At 29.5% G+C, this 16,402-nt stretch overlaps 1 protein-coding gene across 3 annotated transcripts; it reads left to right on the forward strand.

Moving 5' to 3' along the window:
- Window positions 1–220: 220 nt before the first annotated feature.
- On the forward strand, window positions 221–15,912 carry LOC145975971 (multicopper oxidase 3). 3 transcript variants are annotated; one of them, XM_083106742.1, is made up of 12 exons: window positions 222–434; window positions 6,442–6,802; window positions 9,026–9,093; window positions 9,381–9,670; window positions 10,659–10,869; window positions 11,032–11,309; window positions 11,639–11,762; window positions 12,316–12,536; window positions 12,635–12,821; window positions 13,394–13,609; window positions 13,690–13,908; window positions 14,338–15,912. In XM_083106742.1, exons 2-12 carry the CDS (start codon window positions 6,795–6,797, stop codon window positions 14,697–14,699), a joined length of 2,184 nt encoding a protein of 727 aa, XP_082962868.1. In that variant the 5' UTR covers window positions 222–434; window positions 6,442–6,794; the 3' UTR covers window positions 14,700–15,912. The 3 variants fall into 3 exon arrangements, with proteins under 3 accessions (XP_082962867.1, XP_082962868.1, XP_082962869.1); XM_083106741.1 differs by lacking the exon at window positions 6,442–6,802 and having other exon boundaries at window positions 221–434; XM_083106743.1 differs by lacking the exons at window positions 222–434; window positions 6,442–6,802 and adding an exon at window positions 8,095–8,531.
- The last annotated feature ends 490 nt before the right edge of the window (window positions 15,913–16,402 follow it).

Raw genomic sequence — 16,402 nt, forward strand, 5'->3', positions numbered from 1 at the left:
CTTCTCTCATTTAATTTATCGTATAAGCATTTTATTTAAATTTTATCCTTCAAGTACTGTCTTTTTTAACGCTCCTTATGTTATTTTTTTTATTAATATCTTATGTTATAATTTATACGATTCTTAAAAATAATATTTTCCTTATTATTTTTTTTCTAACAAAAATTTAATTTCAGTAATCTACTCTCCTCGTGACAAGGTATACGGAGAAAGGTGTTTGTTTATACGAGAAGAAGATGGCACGACAGTTACGCTGCGGTGTTATTAACAGGTGATTTACGCGCGACACCGAGGGAAATGCTCTTTATCGTCCTTGCACGTTGTTACGCGATGTCGTTTCGTGCAATGTCGTCGTTTTCGTCAATATTATGCCGTCCCCGAGACATTTTGGACCGGACTTTCTCTTCCCTTTCCGTCGAAATGTGCAATTACAGGTGAGAGATTGGAATAATATATTAAATTGATTCTTCACTGTGTAAATAAAAGAAACGAGTGGATGTTTTCTAAACTGGATTAAAGATAATATAAACTTTCCAGAATTAACATGAAATTACTTTGAAATTGAAATATCAATCGTCGTAATAATTGCAACAATATTCAATGATGAATCTTGTTAAAACAATATATAATTATTTACTTATATTGAATATCATATTTATAATTAAAATTGCGACAATTGTGACAATTGCGGTTTATATTATCGGAAAATATTACATTTTTATTTGTATATTTTTTTTCAGTATTTTTCGCGTTTTTAGCATTTTTATATGTTTTTTATCTTCCCACTTCATATCTTATATTTTTTGTTATACAGTATAATAAAAAATATAAGACGTGAAGTGGAAAGATAAGAAATATATACTTAAAATATTTAAACATATAATTAAACACACGGGAACACACACATATATAATGAGAGAAAAAAGTAAAATGGAAGTAAAAAAATATTTTATATTGGAACGAACGCGTGATGAGTTATACAATATTCTGCATACATTTGAAACGTAAATTTTTTGCGATGCGAAATGAACAGAAATAACTAAAATATGTATCGGTATTCATACATACACACTCCAACCGTATTGACCTCGGTATTTCTTAATAACTTGACGCTTCTTTAGAAGAGAGAGAGAAGGAAACTCGGGAAATATTAACATACACACGTATGTCGAGCCGTGTCGTAATATTTCTACAAACATCATTATATAGATATCAAGACTCTCAGTTTACTTTCCACGTCCCTTGATTTTGCGGCCATGGCCCATCGCGCGCTTGGCTGGTTGGGTAAGATTGTCTCGTAGAATGTAGATAATAATTCGTCTCGTGCATACTCGCATGATGTTCTTTCTTTACATTCATCAGTCTGTCGTTATTCCTTACGCGTTCATTACGCGACCTTCGCGATCGAGCCCGTTCCAAAATTATGTAATATCTTGCTCTCTCTCTTTTTTTTTGTAGCATTCTAGCGCATTTTGATTCTTTTTTTTCTATTTTTTTTCCAACGGATTTAATCTTGAGAATCGATTATCTGCGCCTTATACGCTCATCTTTCCTTTTCCCCTCCTGTCGAAGATTGAATATAAGATAATCATAATTAAAGACATTATTTCCCGTCAATAAAGCGTGTTGGAGTTGTTGAGAAACAAGCGCGATTATAAAGATCGTGTAATATTTGTTATGAATCTATTGAAAAATAATGGCTGTTAATTGTGATTGATAGAAATCTGACAATAATTGGTCGAAAAACATATATATAGATGGAGCAAAAACTATTTATATCAATTGTAATTAGACGGATACAAATTATTAGTTAAACTAGGAAGTTCTTGTAACATCACGATCGATTGACGTGAGCAGGCAACTACCGGTTTTTCGTTTTTAGATTTGACGGGGAATTCCTTCCGAGGCTTGTTTCCTGGAACTTTTGCTGAAGAAATGTAAACTGTTATTTTTATCTGATTTAGTCGTATTTCATTCATAATATGATGAATAATAAAAATAGGCAAAAATAGATTTTAATTTATACATAATATCTCAAAAAAGTATCTGTTTTGCTTTTTTTATTTTCGTGTCCATCAATTTTCAAAGGTCGATTTTGTAGTGTTGTAATTCAATAGAATATATCAAAATATATTTATATATTAATAAAAATTATATATTATAAAATATATATATTAATAAAAATCTGTATAGTGTTACGCAAATTTCCAGAACGAAGAAACTTTCGTGAAAATGTGCATCTCTTAATCTTATCTCATCAATGACATGCACGTAAAGTGATGTGTCAGCGTGTATCAGCAAAATCTATTTATCTTTTCTAATATTAAAAATATCTATTTTCTAATCTTAAAGATGTCTAAAGATATGAATGTCAGTTCTAGAATATAATTTCTCTGACAAAATAATATATGAATATTAAAAATGAATATTAAGTATGAATATGAATATATATATTAAGTAATTAGAGAATAGTATTAAAATATTGACTTTCTTAGAAAGAATTGCAACTCTTCTTAAAATCATATAAAAATCATCTAAAATCTGTTTTTTTTGCGTACACAAGTGAATAAAAATACGCCACATAAAATTAGTTTGTGGAACTGAATCCTTAATCATTGAAAACTCATGTTTCAAGAATGTTTCAATTCTTTTTTTATTCTTTGATATTTCTAATTAACGCCATTTTATGATTGATAATCATTGTAATACTTATAATTAAGCATGAATTTGTATGAATTATTCAGTCCATGTTCCACGTAACATTATTGCTTTATAAACAGGCATTTGAAAATTTCACAGAATAAAATTCCATCATCTTTTCATATGAAAAATTTTAAAAAGTTTTGTACAAATTACATGAAAAAATATATTCTGTTTTACAACATTTATAGTAAAATTTATAGTAAAATTGAAATATAACGATATTAAAATATGTATTACTATAAAAATTGTGCATTTATTTATTAATGCAGAAATTATGCATTTGTTCTATTTTTTGTGGACAATTATGCATTTCTCCATGCATTGCAATATTTGAATAATTACAATATTCTTTTGTAAAATATAAAACGTATATAATATTATTAAATAAAAATATCGTAATTTTTTTTCTCATATATATTAGTTTATATTAGTTTATATTAGATTTCTTTTACATATTAATTTACATTTTACATGTTAATTTCACGATTACAAAAATTATCTTTTCCGTGTCTTTATTTATTTTTTTGCAATGTTAATCACATTCCGATTGACGAGGATTTCAATCTCTTAAAATTTCAATCTCTTTATTTTGCAGTGTTAATCACATTCTGATTGACAAGGATTTCAATCTCTTAAAAAGATTCTTCTTATCATGCACATACATCGTAAAAAAAATATGTGAATTTTTAAACTCCATTTCACCTTTGTGATTGCGCAAGTTAGTTGGTTTGTCGATTATGGCATAATATTACGTAATTGTTGCATTAATTAAGATATATCTGAATACGTATCGAAGCTTAAGCTTCGAGAAAGAGAAGAGAGTAATTACTCTTATCTAAGCACAATGTCAAGATATACGCGCTTCATTCTTTTACGAAAATAATATTTCGGAAAATATCGCATATGCAGTTGATATATCTTGCATATTTAATTATTTAGTTTATTACGTGTATAGGTATAAATATGTAATAAATCCTGGCGTATAAATCGCAGAAACTTGTTCTCAGTTAAATTAATTGCATATGTATAAAATGGAATTTATTATAGATAATATTGATAAAATGCATCATCTTAACACGCAATAAGATGCACGGATACAAATTTTATGTATTTCAAGACAGTACATTTATTATGTAAAAAATAATAATTTTAGAGATTAATGGTTACAAAGTAATTAATAGTCTTGAACAAATATTTTTAATAAATTTGTTATGTGGACAACAAAAAGATTTGTTAAAAATATTAATTTAATTGCTAAAAATATATAATCTATTATCTATAATATATAAATTCCGCGGATTAATTCGCTAGTGACGAGATTAATTTAATAAAGCAAATTTATGCTTCTGTAAAAAGATTTATTCGGCAAGATTTTTTTATTTATTCGACAAATATTTTGATGCAATGTCAAATAATTGATTGCCATAATAAAGTTTGGTCGTTCTTGCGTCTAATGTGCATCAATAATTTTAAAAAATCAATAATGTCTTCTTTGTGTATACTATATTATCTATTTCCGAATTAAAAAAAGAACTATAAATAATTTATGTGTAAGAAATTTTGTCAGAGTTAAACTTCGAAGAACTAACAACTGAAATTTTCATAATATCCGATATCGTAATCACCGATATTACGCAAAATGAGGTGTTAAAGTGACGCGATATACTCGATAATATTCTTTTTGAAATTTACGAAATCAGTAACACTTATCTCATTATTGTGGGGTATTAAGTCCGATCTCGCCAAAGATAACGGTGCTTTTCCTTTAAACTTGAAAAGAGTGCATACATTGGCAATACGTAGCATCATCAGCGAGTGTATCATTAAATTTTCGTAGTTCTTTTCGTAACATAGTTGTGTCCAGAGATGGACGAATATTGAATAATGTCACGTCGATCGATAAGATAAGCTCCAGGAATGTCAGTTATGTTTCCGATACCAATTTATCAAGCTATGCATCCGAAATAACTGTAATGTCACGTAGTTAGTGATTAGGTGTACACGAGAAAACAAAAATTTGACGGGCCTCGAAAGTGGTTGCGATTAAGGGAAAATTAATTATTATCGTAAGTCTTTTTTTTATTTATTTACAGAATTCGATTCCGTAGATGAACTTGATAGAACGTTTTTGTAGAAGTTATTACTTTCAAACATTTTTCTACATTATCAAAATATCACATCGTTACAAAAGTTGCGTGTACATAAAGAATAATGTCTGTAATTTCTATTTTCTTCATATTTAATTGTACAGAAAAAAAGGATATTCTTGTTTTGAAAATATATTTAGTTTTAACATGGAAATCTTGAATTGAGATTATATTGCGTTAATTAAAGAAAAATATAATTGCTTGAATAATTGCTTACTTGAATGAAGCCATTTTATATAGTTCAATCGAGAAAAATATATTCTTATGATTTAAGATTAAATTTTCTCGGATGGAAAAGAAACAATGTTAGATAGAAAATAACATTTTTAAATCAAAGATTATAATTTTCTTATAGTAGAATTAAATAATTATATATTCTTGAGATGACAATTACAATATTAAAATAAGACTATAATATTGTTAAAATTTAAAATTATTAAATTCTTCTAAGAAGATTATAACTTGTTGCGTATATACGAAACAATGAACGCGTTAGTTTAAATATATAAGTTTTGATTTGATACTTATTTTTCTCTGTGTGTTTACTCATGTCATCATTATTTAATTATTTAATCATTATTTAATTATTCTTTCAAATTGTTTTTAACTAATGATGAATATTAAAAAGATTTCTTATCTAATATACGTTTTTCGATAAATTATCTCTTCTTATTCTGTGTTTAATTATGTTAATGCACAAACAAGTTATTTATTGATGAAATAACATTACTCATATCTTGATTTAAAATTTACATTGTTAAACGATTATGATTCTTTTTTCTCTTTTTATATAATTTATACAAATATAGATGGTAGAATTATTTTTTAGATTTATTAAAACTAAAATATGTAGTATCATCATTTATTAATTGCATAAATAAGTTATATAAGAAGACACGTAGATATTGAAATAAATTTTCAATCATTTAATTATATATGTATTATACATGTTCAATTATATATATTATTAAAATCCAAACAAATGAATATTTTATATCAGCAAAAATGAGTCAAAGAGAGAGACAAGGAGAGAGAAAATTGATAAGGAAATTACATAAATTTTGAACATATTTTTATTAGATTTTATATTTGTTTTTGTATACATCTTTACTCAAAATATCCGAGGATGATTTACAAACGATTCCTTCTTAACGAAAATATTGCAACAAGTCATCGTTTTTCGCGCATTCACAATTAATATTAACATATTTAAAATGAAACCAAATAAAGTCCAAATAAAGGCCGAAATTAATTGAAAAATATCATCCATTTTTTTCTTTAAAGTTTAATTTGCCGGAAGCCTCTTTTATTTTTATAAAAACGCTAAAGTTCTCGTTGAGTATCTTTCTCTCCACGTATTATTTCTATAAGAAAAAAAATATTGTGATACATACCGGTTCCGCGTGCCTGCTGCTCCTGGGCAAGTTTAGGATAACGAGTGGAAAGTCCACTGACGAATTCATGCTCAGGAAAAACTTATAGTTATTGGTCGCGTAAACTCAAGCGGGGGTCTGTTGAGTCGTGAAATGGGGATTAGCCCATTTAGTATGATTCTAACGACAGTATTACATTTATCCTCTATACTGTCCAGGTAAAGCATAGGAGACCCCTCTCGAGTCCGCTTTCCTGGGGTACGCTTGATCTCCGCGCGGGAGGTCTCCTGAATCATATAGACGAGCGAGTGGCACGACGCCGATCCACTTCTTCGTAAAACGTCCGTGAAACTGTCTCCCGGTGGTGCATATCCGCGTTGCTTTCGTCGAAAGCTGAAAGAGACGGTAGCTTCCGTTGTCTCGTGCGTTTGTGATATGGTGCATCCGAATCTTGGTGTCCAGAGAGTTGAACGCCCGACAACACGTATCACATATCAGCTGCAATAACGCAAATTATACTACACTAGCATACTTTATTTTGGGATTATCATCGATCTCGAGCATCAAAAATATGATCCAGTAAGTCGCGTTAGACATTTGAAATTTCTTACATTATTCTTTCGAAAAAGATTGAATGAAGAAAAAAGACGATATTTTTAAAGTACTGAATATAAATATTAAATACTATATATATATATATATATATATATATATATATATATATATATATATATAATTAAAGTATCTAATCTTTTTATAATTTTGGAACTTGCTCGATTGATACTTTAATCGCATGTGCCCCTTACTATTAAAAATGACATAGGATTGCTTAAATATCCTTGAAATTCATAAGTAGCTTCAATGACTACGGACATTATGGACATTCAAAGAACACTTCAAAATGATGTTTTCTTGTAACGGGAAAGCTAAATATAAAGATAGTTTTTCCGTTACAACAAATGTTAAAAAAATTTTGTGCGTTTCGAACATTATTTTGCCACTGTTCATTACGTTATGATACGTTCGAAAACTTTATGATCTGAAATAAAAAACTAACAATTACTTGCACCTCATTAAACTGTTAAACTCTCATGTTTGTGTGTGTGTGTGTCACGTGGTTCGATATACATAAATATTTTATGTAAAAGATCAAATATAATCTTCACAATGAACAATTTTAATAATTAAAAATATTAGAGAAGATATATTGAAACATATATATATGTTTATGTTTATTAAAAATTATTCATATGTGTGCGTGTGTATAATTTGTGTGAATACATAATTATATTATTGTATACATATATAAAAGAAAGATGTATTCTATAAATATGATTCTTTCTGTCAATTGCTCTAATATTTAAAGTCATTTCATCACCGAAAAATTATTTAAAAAAATTGTATTAGACTTATTTGGATTCGCGACAAAGTTAATTGTTTGTAATAACAGAAAGATGATATTGTGGCACAATTGCAAGTAACAATTTTGTTTCTATACTACAGTGATGGAGGCGCAGGTGTGCGTTGTGCTAAATTCGTGAAACTATGATGTGTTGTGTTGTAAGAGAGATTTCGACATTGCACATCGGCGATTTGAAACGCCAAGTGTAGTTTTTTCATCCATGTATGGCAATTAAATGAAATTCTCGTCTCACACGAATTCTTTGCGAAAGAATTAATAATTATTCTGTTGAGTTGTACGTTAAAATATTTATCATTAATATGGATATTAAGCTTATGGGATATTAGGGAAGAAAATTTAATTTGAAAGTTTGAGATTACTAAGAAAAGATATATTTTCCTTAAAAATAAAATTTCAAATTAGATTTTTCATATTTAATATTACTTATTACTTTTCGAAAAAATTGTACATAATATTACTTCGACAAAATTTTTCGTATGAAATTTATAAAGATACATAATATGAAGGAAATTGAAAAGTCGTGATAAATTACGATTATCATCATGATTGAGGAAAAATTCCATTTTGCTTTAATTGTATGTATATTGCATGTGTGTAGCATTTAAATGCATTAGAAGTGAGATATTCCGTATGAGGTAAAATTCATTTCATTTCATTGTTGACTTTAACGTGGAGAATATCAAATACAAACGAAGATTGTTGGAACTGAGCGGTCGGTTAAGCTTAAGCGATAGCCTCTTCATGACTTCCTATTTCTGAAAATCAATTATGTGAGAAATCCATGATCATCTGAACATATGTAGAAGTCAGAAATATAACAGTCGGAAATATAACATCATCGAGAAACCGGAAGAGCGATATTAAGATAATTGCTCTAATTAAAAGGCTGGTAACTTTTTGTTTGACATGAATAAAAAGACATTAAAAATATATTAAGATAACACTTTATGAATTAAAATAATTGTATTTGTTTAAATGCTTATGTACATGAAATTATTTAAAAAAAAGGCAAGAAGTAGAAATTTAAATCCTTTCGGATTTAATTTCGCGAAAATTATTAATTTAGTGTTATCTTTTCAAATTTTTTGCACAATGAATTAAATACACATACCGCGTTTGAAGTTAAATTTAGATTTATAAACCGCCACATGTGTTAAACGCTTTATACGCACGCATTACATAAGTCATACTGACACGAACACACAATATCTTCAATTTATTTGCGTATATCGGTTACTTTTATCGAGAGGTTTTATTTCTGTAATTTGTAGTTCTGTAATTTTAATTTGCATAATAATGTATGTGATGAACTGATTTTACATGTTACATATGTCTGTGATCTTTTCTTTGAATTATAAAACAGAATTCTCGTTTTACAGAACGAGAATGATAATCTGGAATGTGTTACTTATTTCGCTTCAACTGATCATTCATGAAAGCCGATCAGGTGAGTGCAATCCTTTTTCATATTGTGCCTTGGTCTTTTTAATAATCGCATTTAATTGCATTTTATTGTACTTTTATTTTTATATATCTAATTTGCTTTTAGTTTTCCCTAATTTTAGTTTACAAGAAGCGAAGCTTTTTGAAAAATATATATAAGAGAAAGAAAAGAGGGATCGAAGCGCTTTTTAAATATGTTATAAATGTTTATCTGGAAACATATTTTATTGAAAATAAAAACAAAGTTCAGGTAAAGAGGAACACTATTAAATCATTGTTTATTGATTTTAGAAATAATAATAACGGCATACGACGACTTCGGTTTGTCGCCGATTGATCCGGAGATCGCTGACAACATCGATTGGAAACGACATGCGTGTCGGCGAACATGCAAGGATGGCGCGGCACCTCTGGACTGTTATTACACTTTCAAGCTGGAGTCTTATTACGCGATGAGCAAAGCTTGTTACGACTGCCCCTTCAATATTACGGATTGTTTTCGACCTCATTGCATCCCGGCGGATGGCATAAAGCGATCTCTCTTGGTCGTGAACCGGCAAATGCCGGGTCCAGCGATCGAGGTGTGTAATCGAGGTATTGGATTGCGAGACAAGTTTGACGAGGCTTTTAATCAGAAATCATTTGAGTGTCTATTTTTATCCGTTCTGTTTTCCTCTTTATTTATTCAGAGATCTTTTTTATTTTTTTAAATTAAATATTGAGAAATTTACAAGATTGAGGTATTAATCAGCAGATAATTTAAGCAGATTTTTTAATTCTTGTGTATCTAGTATTATAAAATGACCTAAGTCTTGTATATCCGCGCACTTTTCGGTCACTTTTCATGATTATATTTTATATTTTTTAAATTTCGCTATAAATTATAAACGAAGAATTTATTCAAGAATAAATTCACGTAAATCCAAGCCTATCGTAGAAATCAACTTATTATTAATTAATGTTACTAATATATGAGTAATGCAAAGTTAATATATATAATTTTTCCTCGCTAATATATAATTTTTCTATTTTTTCTGTGTTATTATTTGATAGGCTAAATTTTTGTAATTCATTCAATCAAGTAAAAAAAAGATTACGATTCGCCGCTTCGTTTATATTATTTCGATGAACTTGAACATAATTATCACTCACGTTACCGTTACGCAATTATACAATGATATCATGAGAGCGCTGGGATTCACTTCCAGATTAAGCTCTAATTAATATACTTTGTGATGAGATTACGTGATAATTGTTCAATTATATGATTCTAAAGAATCATCCGGAATTTTTTTCATTTATTCACTTAGCTTTACTTTATACATATTTGCTCGTTTTGTTTCGCAATCATTGTATATTTTATTTTTACTGCAGTTATCAACTATAAAAATAGAATTGTTTGTGGCTTGCTCGTAATTGACTCACGTGTCGTGTCACTTTAATCATGGATTACAGGTAACGAAGGGTAAGACTCTTCACGTAAGCTTTCCACAGATACGTCGCGAGTCTTATGTTAGACTGTTAATTAAAAATACCGAGAATATTGGGAAAAAATTATTTCAATTATAGGTGTGTCAAGGTGACAGGATAATGGTGGATATGATCAACTTGTTACACTCGGAGAGCACTACGATGCATTGGCACGGCCAGCATCATCTCGCCACGCCGTATATGGACGGTGTACCCTATGTATCGCAATGTCCCATTCCTCCTGGAGCGACTTTCCGATACAACTACATTGCCAGCGAAGCTGGGACGCATTTCTGGCACTCTCATATAGGTGCGTTTCCACTTTCGCTAAATCTTTTACAAGTATTGTTGTATCAAGAATATTTTCAGCAGAAAATTGAGGAAAAAGAAAAATTTTGCTTATAAATTAAATAATTCATTCGATTGTGTAATAATTAATATAATATTTTATTGCATATTTTTGCCCCCACAGGATTCCAGAGAGGCGACGGTGTATTCGGATCGTTAATCGTTCGTGTACCTCCTAAAATCAACTGGCACAAGGATCTGTATGACTACGATGAGCATATCCTAGTAGTCGCCGATTGGGTCCACGAACTGGGTCTCACTAAATTTCTAGCGCATCATCACTCAGACGGTCATAACAAAGCGCCCAATTTACTTATAAATGGTCTGGGCCGTTTCATCGCTATCGAAGGTGAAAACGAGACATTAGCTGACATGCCTATTTCGACATTCGTCGTAAAATCGGTAAATTTTTACCATTTTGCTAATTTTTGTAAATATGCATTTATAAAAAACTACAAGTATAAAAACTACAAATATATTTGATTAAAACTAGATTAAAGAAACGAGATATATATATGTTTCATCTAGCTTGATTGAAATATTTATTGCGCTTGAGAAAAAAGAAAAATATCTCACATTAAAGTAAACCTGTTTTGAAATATTATCATGGGCATAATTTTATTCCTAAATAGATTTGAAGTTTTGCGTACATCAGCTTTATTTTTTATTTTTGAATAAAATTACATGATTTTTGTATTCATAGCAGTCGATTTTATGATTTACGCTTGCAGAATTTCCGATACAGATTCAGGCTTATTAACGCGGAGTTCCTGAATTGTCCCATTGAAATTTCCGTCGACAATCATACTTTATATGTGATCAGCTCAGACGGACGTGATATTGAATCGATACAAGGTATGATTTTATTTTCATATTACGTGCCACTTATTATTTTTACATAAGATCAGTAATTGATAGTTTTAATAAGCATCGCGAAAGTTACGGACAATTTTGCTCAAATATATCGATGTTATAAATAAGATTATATAATAAAATATTTAACACATTTAAAATACTGATTAAATGAATGGAAATTGTTTATTAATATTTCATGATAATTATTATTTATTAATATCCATGATATTTATTAAAGTTAAGTATACATCATTTCTTTTAAACCAGCTGATGCGGTAATTATTTATTTTAATAATTATTTATTTTAATAATCAAAAATATTAGTGTTGTAATTATTTTTACTCATACACAATTATTTTAATTTAATTTATTAAATAAAATGAGATAACACTCACACACACAAAATTGATTATACAAAAATTGTAGCAGAATTTCTAACGTGTGATTTGAAGCAAGATATACATATAAGTAATATTAAGTATATTCGCGAAATAAGTATAATAAAAAAAATCTTCATGCTGAAATGCTTATATATATTGCACAATGATTACAGCCGAATCGCTAGTGAGTTACGCCGGCGAAAGGTTCGACTTCATAATCGAAATGAACCAACCGGTGGACAACTATTGGATGAGATTTCGAGGACTGATGGATTGCGACGAGAGATTTCTGAGCGCCTATCAAGTCGCCTTACTTAGATATGAAGGAGCACCTGAGGAAGAGCCGGCGGTGGAAGTTACATATAATCGCGTGCGAAATGATTCTTATGGATTGGTACGTGTATAAACGTCTTCGCGATCTCCTCCTTCTCTCAAGCATTCGTAAAATTATTTTACAGGAGATTTAAAAAATGACAATGTTTCCGGTTTCAGCAAGTGAATGCTCTGAATAAAGGAACCGAATCAAATAATAGTATCAGTATCCCAATGTTGACTGCGATGGACGATGATGACGTGTTGAATACCAAAGAACCGGATTATCAGTTCTACATATCGTATGATTTTTATGGGAAAGATAACCCGCACTTTCATCGCAAGAATCTATATGGTTTTCATCAAGGTACAGTTCAAATGTGATCTTTTACGACCGCGCACGCTGAATGTACATAAAATCAGTCTCTTGAAAGAACAATAAGGCACAAGATCCATTCTGATAATGCAATACTATTAATTTCTAGTCCATTTGATAGCTTTAATCTGGGGAAAAGCATATTTCAACAGTGTACCATTGATTTTCTTTTTTTGGAGAAATAATAAATATTATCTTGATCAACGTAATACGTTAACAAAATAAATATCCAGTTTTAAATTAATTAAAAATTTTTTTTCTCTTGTTTTAAATATGATGTCTACACTTATTTTTTCTGTAAACTGATATTCTACAAAATACATATTTATGCAATATTTTAAACTTATATCAGTCACATATGTTAAGATATAGTCAAATATGGTACATAAAGAGATATAAATTTGTTAAAAGAAAAATAAAACTTTCAAATCCTGTGTACACTTTTCAGGAATATACAACATAGTATAAAAAGTACCTATTACAAATATATAAATTTATTCTTTCAAAAATCTAAATCCTTTATTGTTTTGTAAAACATTTTGATTGTTTTTTTCTTTTTTTAGTAAAGGATATAAGACAGCGATTATTCACACCGCAACTGAATCACATATCAATGAAGCTACCACCATTTCCACTCTTGCTCGAAAGAAACCTTATAAAGCCGAATCAGTTTTGTAACTCTAGCACGGTCGAGGGATGCGAGAGTGATTACTGTGCTTGTACTCATGTACTCCAGGTGAAAATTAACAGTGTAGTGGAACTGGTTCTGATTGACGAAGGTACACGAGCATCTCCTCTTACAAATATCCTTTTTCTCCGTAAACTTTGATTTCTTTAATAAGTAATGACCTTTGTTTAGGTGTTCCGTATGACGCGAATCATCCGTTTCACCTTCACGGTTACCAGTTCCGCGTTGTGGCGATGGAGAAGATAGGAAGTAACATTACGGCCGCTGAAGTAAAGGAATTAGATAAGCAAGGTTTAATAAATAGGAGACTCACGCGAGCACCTTTGAAGGACACGGTGACGGTGCCTGACGGTGGTTACACCATTGTGCGATTTTACGCTAATAATCCAGGTAAAACCTCGCGGAACACTTGCATATTATTAAAAAAAAAAAACTGAAAAAAGACAGAGCCAGTAAATAATCGAAGTATTTGCTTTAAAAATATCCCATCGAGAGATAAATTACGTTAAAAAAAAAAGATTCAAGAGTAAAAAATGTTAAACTCAAGAAATATTAAACTTTTACACGTGAGCACAAAAAATAACTTAATAAATGAAATTATACAATGCTAAAGTAATAACTTTGTATTTTGTTTTATTATAATATTTTATTATTGTATTTTACTTAACTTTAACATTTATACCTAATTGAATGTGAAAAGAAAATTTAATTAAACTTGTAAATCTTCTTTGATAAAATATAATAATAAAATATAATATTTATTTTGAGATTGATTGAGAAAAAGATACACATTACTGATTGGTTATACATATTTTTCAGGATACTGGCTGTTTCATTGTCACATTGAATTTCACGCGGAAATAGGAATGGCCCTGATCTTCAAGGTGGGTGAAAACGAAGAGATGCCGCCAGTGCCTCGTAATTTTCCTAAATGCGGGGATTGGAAATTGACAGATGATCAGAACGAAGGTAACTCAGAGATCACTACAAATTCAACGACAATCGATAAAGAAGAATCAGAGGAACACAATCATCTCATAGGTAGACTAGACCATCTCCTGAGATATCTTGAACAACTTATGAAATTACAAATGAAATCTTCGGCGTCCAATTCGAGTATAACATTAATCCTTTTTGTCGCTTGCATTCTGAGTTCTGTGATTCGCGCGCGCTCTTTATGATACACATATCCATGTAATAGTAATAACAGATTACAAATATAATTAATATAAGAAGTATTTGCACGCGAACGAAACAATTTAAATAGACACAATAAGATGCGCCAGAATGAAGAGTAATAAGTAATGGACGTTTTTTTCGACGTAACTAAGTATTATAAAGTATTAATACATCTATATTAAAAAATTAATATTTATAAACAATATATAATATTTATGTTTTTATCGATAATCATTAAATATTTTGTAATGCGATCGCGCGAAGTTAACGAATTTGAGATTGAAATTTTAAAGACATACTACAAACAGCTATATTGTATATTAATCTCAAATAAGTAAGCGGACATTATATCAACAAGTGACTTACATTACTGTGATAAAAAAAGTATATTATTATTATTTTATTGTTACTAGACTATCTTCACTAATTTCACTACTCGACAATGCATATGAAATGTCCCGTTTTGATACTCGTATTAATTTGATTGTCGGATCAATTTTCTTCGTGAAGTAACTTTTTTTTTCTCTGTAAATAATAGTGTAATTTACGATTTGAAAAAGAATTTGCGAATTAAATTTCAGAAGAAAGCAATAGATATTCTCTTAAATCTAGATTATATTTCAATTGACAAGTTAACTAACTACGAGAAAAATAATCCGTCGTTAAAAAATAATCCCAATAGAAACGGGACATCTTAGAGAATGAATGCGGAAGATGCATTGTTGCAGTTACGTCACTCAATCACATATTGTATAGTTATATACATACATATATATATATATATATATATATATATATATATATATATACTCTATATATTATGTATATATCATTCAAACTCTAACGTAATCAATAAAGATTTTGTATTCGCGTTATCAGCAGAATGAATGTATGTTTCTTTACACGAATGGATGAAAATGTTTGCATGTATATTTATATCGAGTATATCATTTTAAATATGGTAATATTCGAGAAAAGTTCTTTATCTTAAAAACCATTAATATCTTGACACTCTTATTAAGAAAAACCGACATATATTTTGTAATATTTATAGAAATAATTGAAGACAGTATTTATTGTATTATAAATTCATTGTATAAGAAAATATGGAAAATCTGTTTGCCTGAATTCGCAAAACTATTGTAATCGATACGCCAACTCAAATTGTGCAAAATAATCCGCACAAAATCTAATAAATTCCTACACAAAATCGAATATACTTTCAATATAATTGATACCATGTATTATCTATTTTGTTTATCCGCGTGTGCGTGTTATATGCACTTGGAATCCTTATGCATTGACGAGTATTCCTTAATGGAGATTCCCACAATTATCACGGTAGTCATGTTGTTTATTTTATCAGGAGAACCGTGTATCAATATCCAGATATGGATGAACCGATCTACTATTTTTTTCTAAATATCAATTTTTTTTCTCTCTCTCCTCATATTCGTTTAGAAATGTAAATATCAGTAATTATAGCATTCACACAGAAGCATGTCGTGCGATATGCGATACTCGAAGACGTTGTCATTTCTGCTGCAAGAAACATGTGCCGGTATTTGAAAGCAACGAAAGAGCGCATATTCTTTTATAGAGATCGAATTTGTAATTTGTGATAAGTGCAATAATCAGGGTAAATTGTGAATCAAATGACCACAAACCGGTTTCGCTCGACCTTCAAAACATAATACTGTTCTGT

The sequence above is a fragment of the Camponotus vicinus genome, unplaced genomic scaffold (assembly GCF_025532165.1).
Source record: "Camponotus vicinus isolate PSW18456_S1 unplaced genomic scaffold, iyCamVici1.0 SCAF_8, whole genome shotgun sequence".
Classification (NCBI taxonomy): domain Eukaryota; kingdom Metazoa; phylum Arthropoda; class Insecta; order Hymenoptera; family Formicidae; genus Camponotus; species Camponotus vicinus.

What these genes read in the sequence shown, in the direction of transcription:
- LOC145975971 (XM_083106741.1), top strand. Translation starts at nt 298, where the DNA reads ATGCTCTTTATCGTCCTTGCACGTTGTTACGCGATGTCGTTTCGTGCA. An exon ending in TTTCTGGCACTCTCATATAG is followed by an intron (nt 10,870 to 11,031) that starts GTGCGTTTCCAC and finishes TTGCCCCCACAG; the next exon opens with GATTCCAGAGAGGCGACGGT. An exon ending in GAAATGATTCTTATGGATTG is followed by an intron (nt 12,537 to 12,634) that starts GTACGTGTATAA and finishes TTCCGGTTTCAG; the next exon opens with CAAGTGAATGCTCTGAATAA.